Raw genomic sequence first — 8,987 nt, 5'->3', positions numbered from 1 at the left:
ACACACACACACACACACACACACACACACACACACACACACACACACACACTTTGGGGCTGGAGAAATGGTTCAGAGGTTAAGACACTGGCTATTCTTCCAAAGGTTCTGAGTTCAGTTCGCAGCACCTACATGGTGGCTCACAGCCATGCATAATGGGATTCAGTGTTCTCTTCTGGCACTCAGGCTATATATATACAGATAGAGCACTCACATATTAAAGAAAGAAGTAAACCTTTAAAATAAAATAAAAAAGTCTCTGTTGGTAAGCAGGGTGGGGCAGCTAGCGGCTAGCAGTCTATCCTCAGTTGTCTGCAGGTCCAGACAATTAATGAGCCAGGGCTATACTGCTGGTACTGGTTTCACCTTGGAAGACAATCCTGGAGACCCATGTCCCATTCAAGGACCCTCTTGTTGCTAGAGAGGCTGAGCACTCCAGATGCTCTAAAGGCCCCATAGACACGAGCCCTGCCAACAGACTGCGACCTCCCCTGTCTCCACCGACAGTCACGTCGCTCAGCCCTTGCCCTCTCTTCCAGCAGCTGATGGGACCAGCACGTACAAACAGCATCGCAGGACTCCTTCCTCCTCTAGCACCCTTGCCTATTCGCCACGGGATGAGGAGGACGGCATGGTAGGTCCCCACAAAGCAGGGCCTAGTATCATTCCCAACCCTCCTATCGTGACCTCCACTCTGAGGGACCAGGTCCTAGGAGGAGCTAACAGGAGAGCCAAGAGTGGGAATAGTGAAACAGCTTGAGGTCTGAGTGCTTGTGTTCCTGAAACTGAAAGGACCTGGTTGGTGGCAGGAAGCAGCCAGTTTGTAGGAGGAGGCTTTAGAGCATGGTCCCTGAAGGCCAGGTCGGGCAGTTTTGGTTCCATCGTAAGTGAGGTGGGAGTCACAGAAAGTTTACTCATTGAGTCTGTCAGTGGACAGAACAGTTCGCAGGACTGGAGTCCTTTCTTGGAGGGCAGGCTAGGCAAGAGGCAGAGGAACCAATCTTTTTTTCCTTTTTCTTTTGGCTTTTTATTGTTACTATTTTATTTTTGGTGGAGTTGTTATTTTGTTTGAGACAGGGTCTCTCTGTGTAGCCCTCATTGTCCTGGGACTCATTGTGTAGACCAGGCAGTCCTTGAACTCACAGGGATCTGCCTATCTTCGTCTCTGGAGTGCTGGGATTAAAGGCATGCGACCCCATGCCCAGCCCTCTTTTCCCATGTCAGTAGGAAGATAGTAGGCATACCATGGGCGCTCAGGCACAGCGCTGAGCCCAAGGATGAGTCGGATAGATTGTGCCCTGCTCCCACCGCTTCACCTATCTCAGTCTCCCGCAAGCTCCTCCGATTGCAGCCGGGGCCTTGGAAGGGGCTTCTTTGTGCCTCTGGTTTTGGATAACTCTGGGGCATCTGACAGGTTACAGTGACTGTAATGAGGTGCTGGAATCTCCTGTTTGCTGTGGGACCATGGCCAGCTATACCCATCTCATTCTACTGGCCTGGCCTCAGCGCCTATGCTCAGGGAGGGAGCCTGACAGCTGCCCTAGCCAGCAGGCAGGGGAGAGAGCACAGCCGCCGCCTAGCACTCCTTGCTCCTCTGCCTGCCATTGCTGCCTTTAGGGACACCTGACTCGCTTCCTTTAACTTTGCCCTCTGGGTCTCACATGGCATTCCCATGTAAGGCATCACTTGAGACACCATAGTGAGGGGAGAAGCCCCAGTAAATGACGTATGTGTCTAGTCTCTGCCTCCTGTTCTGGATACAGGCTCAGGAGAGAGGTGGGTCTAGGGCATTGGGTCCAAGACAGGTCATGGCTCACAAACGAGGCCTCAGGTGCTTGCAGGGAGGAGCTATGGCAGCCGTGGCTTTTGGATACTGTGCCTCTTTCACCCTAGGACCTCATCAAAGTTTGCTCCCTTCAAGTCTCAGGAGGCTAGGTCAGCCTCTGGTAGAACATTCCTGCCATTACAATGAACCTCGCTGGCTGGGTCTAGTGTCTCCTGGCCAAGAAGGCAGCTCAGCCCATGAGCACCTCTCTTTGACCAGGCTTCTACTCTTTTCTGTTTAGTAATCTGGGGTCTTAGCTGCCCCAGGATTGGCTGGTGGATGCAGCCTCTCCGCAGCCCACATTCCCTCACGGGAAGCAGGAAGAAGCCTGAGCATGTCCTGTAGAATTGAATAGCAGGAAATCTCTCCATTTACACAAAGAAAATTGGCAGGCAAGAGCGGGCAGCCCAGCACCAAAGGCCAGGGCCGGCCACCCCAGGCAGCGGGACTGAGGCCACACCAGCCTCCCACACACAATCCACAGCCTTGTGGGCTTGCTGGAAGTGGGGTGGCTTAGGGAGCCCCTGCCTCCACAGGGCTCAACCCCCTGATAGGCTGCCTCCATCTGTGCAGCCCCCCATCAACACTCCTCGCCGCTCTGACTCAGCCATCTCTGTCCGCTCCCTACACTCCGAATCCAGCATGTCCCTGCGCTCCACGTTCTCGCTGCCTGAGGAGGAGGAGGAGCCGGTAGGTGTGATAGACTTGGCAGGAATTATCTTCCAGGATTGTCACTGCTGCAGTGGCACGGGACACTTTCCCCTCTGGCCACACCAAAATAGTTCACAGTGAGGATAGGCCAGACCTGGTTAGGGCCTCAGGTCCATGTTGAAACTCCAAGGGCCCCATCTCCCACTCCTGTCTGAAGGCTGCCTGGGGGATGAGTGGTGGGAAGGTGGGGCTCGGACAGGGTACTTTTCTAGTCTGTATGTCAGGAAGAGGGGCCAGTAAGGCTGTCTGAGATTGTGCACAGATGCTGTATGTGTGGTTGGTCACTGCTTACGGCCTGCCTCTGAACCACACCTTGCTTTTGCTCCTTGGTCTTCTCATAGTTCTCTAGAGGCAACAGCACCTTCTAGGGTAGGCCCAGCCTCGGAGAAGAGCCTGGACAGGGTGGATGTGTAGGTGGCTTGCTAGTGTGACTGAGGGTCTCCTCCTCAAGCCCCCACATCAGCACTGCTGGCCCACCTGCTGATCACCTGGCTTCCGCTCTGCCCGTCTAGGAGCCGCTGGTATTTGCAGAGCAGCCCTCAGTGAAGCTGTGCTGCCAGCTGTGCTGCAGCGTCTTCAAGGACCCAGTGATCACCACTTGTGGGGTGAGATCAAGACCCTTTTACTCGCCAACCCCCTTGGCTCTTAGGCCGGGGAGCTCCTGGCCCTATTCCCAGGATCTTAGCCTTGCTCGTGGTCTCAGGCTGGCTGTCCAGCCGGTGCTCTCTGCAGTGGCGTGGGATGGTGTGAGCTCTGGGCTACCACTGACCTTGACTAGAGGGGAGACAGTTACAACTGTCCCCCAAGTCCACCCTTTGTCCCCACAGCACACCTTCTGTAGACGATGCGCCTTGAAGTCAGGTAGGTCTGTGCTTCCCGTCCAGGCCTGGGGAGGGTGGTGGGTACTCCCTACCCTGCTGTTTCCCTGACAGCCAGCAGAGGCTTGTGCAGCCTCTCCCAGGGCTGGACTAGTGTAGCAAAGGCTCAAGCCTGCAGAGGACCTCTATAGCGAAGCAGACCCCCAATTCCTGATATCTCCTGACTCAGAGCCTTTGCTGTGGTGGACCTGGGATGGGTCCCAGGGAAAGGGCTTGGGCTCCAGCAGATGCTGTTGTCCTTGGCAGCCTCTGCTTCTGCTCCACACCAAGTTGGCTGCCCCGCTACCATCTGTCTACTACCCCTTGACCCTGCCCACGACTCCTGGGTCAGCTGAGAGGCCTCTGTCACCACCTGCACATCCCCTGGGAGCTCCACTGTGCAGCTCTTCCTGCACAGGCCCCTTGGGGCAGATGAAAGAGTGGACAGGGCACACAGTGGGCTTCTGTCCACCTGTCCTGCTATTGCACCTCCCCCCCCCAGGACTTGGCTTCCCACTGGGCAAAGCTCCTGTGGTAGAGGTGTGTGGCAGGTAGTGGGCTCAATATGTTCTCTCCCAGAGAAGTGTCCTGTGGACAATGCCAAGCTAACAGTGGTGGTGAACAACATCGCAGTAGCTGAGCAGATTGGAGAACTGTTCATCCATTGTCGGCATGGTTGCCACGCAGCAGGCACTGGAAAGCCTGGTGTCTTTGAGGTAGACCCCAGGGGCTGCCCCTTCACCATCAAGCTTAGTGCCCGGAAGTGAGTACCTCCTGATCCTCCATCTCCCTGGGGTAGCTGAGCACCTTCACCTCCGAGGGGCTACGTTGTGGAGTCTCAGCTCAGCCCCTATGTCGTACATTTGCGCAGGGACCACGAGAGTAGCTGTGACTACAGGCCTGTGCGCTGCCCCAACAACCCCAGCTGCCCACCCCTTCTCAAGATGAATCTAGAGGCCCACCTGAAAGAATGCGAGCACATCAAGTGTCCCCACTCTAAGTACGGGTGAGTGGGCGGGGGCGGGGGGTGGGCTGGTGGGCTTGAGTTCCCTCAGCGGAGGGCTCTGTGAGCTGGTGCCTGGGATATGGACCGGAGCTGGGAGCCACACCAATGACTGCCATCACAGCCCATATCCAGGTGCCCAGGAGAACACAGAAAGGACTAAACAGGTTGGAATTGGGGTATCAGGAAGGGTGGGTAAAGGGATGTGGAGGGGAAGTGGGGAAAGAAGGAAAGGAGGATCCCGCCCTGCTCTTCAGAGCAGGGAGGCAGGTGATGGACAGATTTTTTTTTTTTTTTTTTAGGGAGGTAGGGAGGGATCCTTGAAGCATTCTGGAGGAATATGATACGATTTCATTGGTGAAATGTCCTGACTGCTGGGTGGTGGAGGTCGGGAAGATGGCTAGATTTGGGGTTAATGGGAATGACCGTAGTGATGACTCGAGTGATTTAATGGGGTTGGGGAGGCTGAGGGGTCAGTCCTGCCAGGTAGGCAGGTAGGCAGCTGTCCTGTTCCCCCAGGTGCACATTTATTGGAAATCAGGACACCTATGAGACACACTTGGAAACATGCCGCTTTGAGGGCCTGAAGGAGTTCCTGCAGCAAACTGACGACCGCTTCCATGAGATGCACGTGGCACTGGCCCAGAAGGACCAAGAGATCGCCTTCCTGCGTTCCATGCTGGGCAAGCTCTCAGAGAAGATTGACCAGCTGGAGAAGAGCCTGGAGCTCAAGTTTGGTATGGTCTTGTCCAGAGAACACGGGTTGGGGAGGGAGTTGTTCTGCGATGCTCTGGACCCTAGTAATACCTTTCTTTTCTCATTGCTCAGATGTCCTGGATGAGAACCAGAGCAAGCTCAGCGAGGACCTCATGGAGTTCCGGAGAGATGCATCCATGTTGAATGTGAGTAACTGAGGGTTGCCGTGCTAAAGCACAGGAGGACAGATTGGGGTCCCTCCTCTGACCTTTGTCCTAGTGCTCAGGATTTCAGGGTCTGTATTCCAGTACGAGCTGACCCTAGGCCTGTAGCTCCAGCAGAAGTCATACGAGCTCCACCCACCCATTTTCTGCTGTGTTGTCCTTGCAGGATGAGCTGTCTCACATTAATGCACGCCTGAACATGGGTATCCTTGGATGTGAGTATAGCCCACCGCTGCTCCCACATTGCCTCCTGAGCCCCACTCTCCCTCACTAACTTCTCCCATTTGCAGCCTATGACCCTCAGCAGATTTTCAAATGCAAAGGAACCTTTGTGGGTCATCAGGGCCCTGTCTGGTGTCTCTGTGTCTATTCTATGGGTGACCTGCTCTTCAGTGGCTCTTCTGACAAGACTATCAAGGTGAGAGGGGCCCTGCTCTACAGGCTCTGTAGCATGTCCGGGATCAGGTGGGCACTCTGATGGGCACATCCCAGCCTCTGCTACCTCCTACCCATGATTTGGTCCTCTCCCCTAACGGCTGCTATTCTGTCCTTTCGGCACCGAACTGACCCTGCTGGACCTGGTCTTTGCAGGTGTGGGACACATGTACCACTTACAAGTGCCAAAAGACACTGGAGGGTCATGACGGTATCGTGCTGGCACTTTGCATCCAGGGGTGAGTCTCAATATGGGACCCACTGACCACAAGATCAGAGCCAGGGTGTGCTATACCCACCCAATGGGCCCTGAGCCTGTAGTTTATGTCTTCCACCCATTCAACACTCACCCCTGGGCAATGCTGGGTCCCTAGGTGACAGTCTGACCTCTCAGCAGAGCCTGGCCCTGCCCTAGTGTGTCAGGTGGCATTCTTCGAGGGTAGGACAGCTCAGCTTGTCACCAGGATGGCTAGTACCTTGGTCTTAACTCTGGTTATAGTCGATGTAGCAGCTGCCATGATTAATTTGTCAGTTAATCATGCTGGACTGTATGTGGTCACTCTAGGTTCTGAGGGCGAGGCGAGGGCTTTGCTTAGCTTTACTGTTGGTAGTAGCCTCCCTGGGACTTGGTATTCAGGATAGGTGACCTCACCACTCACTTAGCTCAGCCATCAGATGTTTCCCAGGCTAGTTGTTCACATCTCACTATGCAGACTAAGAATGGGGCTCAGGAGGTTCCTGGGACCAGCCAGGGCATCAGCTTCTGCTTCCACATGTTGACTTTGCTTCCCTAGGTGCAAACTCTACAGTGGCTCTGCAGACTGCACCATCATTGTGAGTGCGGCACAGGGAGAGGGGTTGGGGACAGAGATGGCCCAGTGCCCTTTCCTCCCTCACAGACCTCGAGCCCTGTCACCCCCTACAGGTGTGGGACATCCAGAACCTACAGAAGGTGAACACTATCCGAGCCCACGACAACCCTGTGTGCACTCTGGTGTCCTCGCATAACATGCTCTTCAGTGGCTCCCTGAAGGCCATCAAGGTACGGGCAAGGGGTGTGCATGTAGTGGGGGCTCCTGGGGTAGTGGATGCCTCCCTAGCCCAGGCTCATGTCAATCCCTACAGGTCTGGGACATCGTGGGCACTGAGCTAAAGTTGAAGAAGGAGCTCACAGGCCTCAACCACTGGGTGCGGGCCCTGGTGGCAGCACAGAGCTATCTGTACAGTGGCTCTTACCAGACAATCAAGGTGTGCTCAGACACCCCAGGTGGCAGGGGTTTGCCCTCTGCTGCACTTCCTAGGGTGTCCTAGAGCCTCCTCTGCCCTTTCCCTACCCTCCAGCATGCCCTGAGGCTGTCTCCTCCTAAATCCAAGAGGCCCACGGTAAGTAACTACCTGGCCTGAGATTGACACACTTTTTCTCCTAGATCTGGGACATTCGGACCCTTGACTGCATCCATGTCCTGCAGACATCTGGTGGCAGTGTCTATTCCATTGCTGTGACGAATCACCACATTGTCTGTGGCACCTACGAGAACCTCATCCATGTAAGGGCTATCCTTTAGCAGGCCTCCATCCCTCCTACCCTTGTTTTCAGTCCCTGTCTCCAATTTGTTTGGGCTTGTCCCCTGTCCCCTTTTAGGTATGGGACATTGAGTCCAAAGAGCAGGTGAGGACTTTAACGGGCCATGTGGGCACAGTATATGCCTTGGCAGTCATTTCAACGCCAGACCAGACCAAAGTCTTCAGTGCATCCTATGACCGGTCCCTCAGGGTATGTGCTGCCCAGGAGCAGGAATAGGAAGCCAGAGGTGGCTTGGCCAGGGTAGGCCCTCATATCCCATGTGCCCCCTCCCCCAGGTCTGGAGCATGGACAACATGATCTGCACACAGACGCTGCTGCGCCATCAGGGCAGTGTAACGGCGCTGGCTGTCTCCAGGGGCCGGCTCTTCTCAGGGGCTGTGGATAGCACCGTGAAGGTGAGTGCCTACGTCTCAGGCTATTGACAGGGGTTGCATAGGATGGAGCTCGAAGAGTGGGTGAGCGGCAAGTGGCCCAGGCTGTTTAAGAGTGGAGGGCTAGGAGACTTAGGCTGGCTGGAAAGGAATCCTTGTGCCTCAGGAGATCTGAAATAGAACCCTTTCTTTGCAGGTTTGGACATGCTAACGGAATCCAGGCCGGGCTTGACTCCCTTTGTCAGTCGGGCTGTTCCTACGTGATGGCCTTGGAATTTCTACCTGTCTTGTGGATACAGGTAGACAGGCTCAAGCAGCAAGGCAGTGTCATCTCTGCCCTATGCTTGGTGAGGGAGCTTTCGTTAGGCCCCTCTCTTACTTCTACCAGAGAAATGCCCAGGCCCTTCTCTGGGCGCCAGGTACGATGCTTGCCCGGCCCCACCATTCATATCACTCCACAGATTTCTGTTTAGTGACAGGGTCTCACTATGTAGCTCTGGCTGGCCTCAAACTCACTTATGTCGACCAGGCTGGCCTCAAACTCACAGATCTGCATCCCTCTGCCTCCATCTCCCAAGCGCCGGGACTAAAGGCGTGTGCCACCACTCCTGGCAGGGCCCAGATGGACCACGGGTCCTTTTTACTCACCTTTTCTACTGGTTTTAGACTGTATATAGATTTTATTACTTTCCTCTTGAAATAAAAGCTGCACAGACTGTGGTTCTGAGTGGAGACGGCTTCTGGGACCATAGCACCAAGGACATTAGTGTGCTCAGGCACAAGATGGGACGGGGGAAGGCTGGGTGGACTTTTCCTTGCAGAAGGCTGCCAGCTTCCAGTCTCTGAGCTTTGCTTTTCCCACCACACATGCCCCCAAAGAGCAAGCCAAGCAGCTCTGTTTTCTGCTGTTTATTGACAGCTGACAGCAGCTCCCTGTCAGGCCCACCTCCCCACTTCCTAGAGTCCTACCCTGGGCCATGCACACAGAGGAGGCTGAGAAATGGCCAGCATGTTCATGAGAAGGAAGCGCCAGGAGTGACATTTGGAAGGGGCCCCATGTCCACACTACCTTAGTTGGCCCCCTTCATCAGCCTACACCACAATTACGGTTTTCTTTCGTTCTTTGGGGTTTTTTTTGTTTGTTTGTTTTTCGATTTTTTAAGAAATGTCAATATTATGCCCAACACTTGCGGATCAGCAAACACGAAAGTGGAGATCAGTCAGTATTTTTTGGAGGGAGGAAAAGAGGATGAGATGTACTACACAACACAGCCTCAGAC

The 8,987-nt window shown here is 54.6% G+C and overlaps 1 protein-coding gene across 6 annotated transcripts in view; it reads left to right on the top strand.

The window, feature by feature from the left end:
• Window positions 1–8,427, top strand: part of Traf7 (TNF receptor associated factor 7) — a 19,486-nt gene extending 11,059 nt beyond the window's left edge. The window contains exons 4-21 of one of the 6 annotated variants that reach the window (XM_055604440.1): window positions 543–634; window positions 2,399–2,515; window positions 3,049–3,141; window positions 3,364–3,397; window positions 3,973–4,156; window positions 4,265–4,399; window positions 4,916–5,133; window positions 5,225–5,298; window positions 5,483–5,531; window positions 5,607–5,734; window positions 5,908–5,990; window positions 6,546–6,585; window positions 6,677–6,793; window positions 6,877–6,999; window positions 7,179–7,298; window positions 7,394–7,525; window positions 7,612–7,731; window positions 7,904–8,427. In XM_055604440.1, the coding sequence (XP_055460415.1) occupies window positions 543–634; window positions 2,399–2,515; window positions 3,049–3,141; window positions 3,364–3,397; window positions 3,973–4,156; window positions 4,265–4,399; window positions 4,916–5,133; window positions 5,225–5,298; window positions 5,483–5,531; window positions 5,607–5,734; window positions 5,908–5,990; window positions 6,546–6,585; window positions 6,677–6,793; window positions 6,877–6,999; window positions 7,179–7,298; window positions 7,394–7,525; window positions 7,612–7,731; window positions 7,904–7,918 (1,874 nt within the window). In that variant the 3' untranslated portion in view covers window positions 7,919–8,427. Of the gene's footprint in view, window positions 1–539; window positions 635–2,361; window positions 2,516–3,048; window positions 3,142–3,363; window positions 3,398–3,972; window positions 4,157–4,264; window positions 4,400–4,915; window positions 5,134–5,224; window positions 5,299–5,482; window positions 5,532–5,606; window positions 5,735–5,907; window positions 5,991–6,545; window positions 6,586–6,676; window positions 6,794–6,876; window positions 7,000–7,178; window positions 7,299–7,393; window positions 7,526–7,611; window positions 7,732–7,903 lie in introns of all 6 variants that reach the window. The other 5 variants (XM_055604441.1, XM_055604439.1, XM_055604442.1 and 2 more) reach the window with 5 other exon arrangements.
• The last annotated feature ends 560 nt before the right edge of the window (window positions 8,428–8,987 follow it).

The sequence above is a fragment of the Psammomys obesus genome, unplaced genomic scaffold, assembly GCF_907164565.1.
Source record: "Psammomys obesus unplaced genomic scaffold, mPsaObe1.curated_primary_1811, whole genome shotgun sequence".
Classification (NCBI taxonomy): domain Eukaryota; kingdom Metazoa; phylum Chordata; class Mammalia; order Rodentia; family Muridae; genus Psammomys; species Psammomys obesus.
The sequence above is the reverse complement of the archived record's forward strand: the minus strand, read 5'-3'. Positions and strand labels throughout refer to the sequence as shown.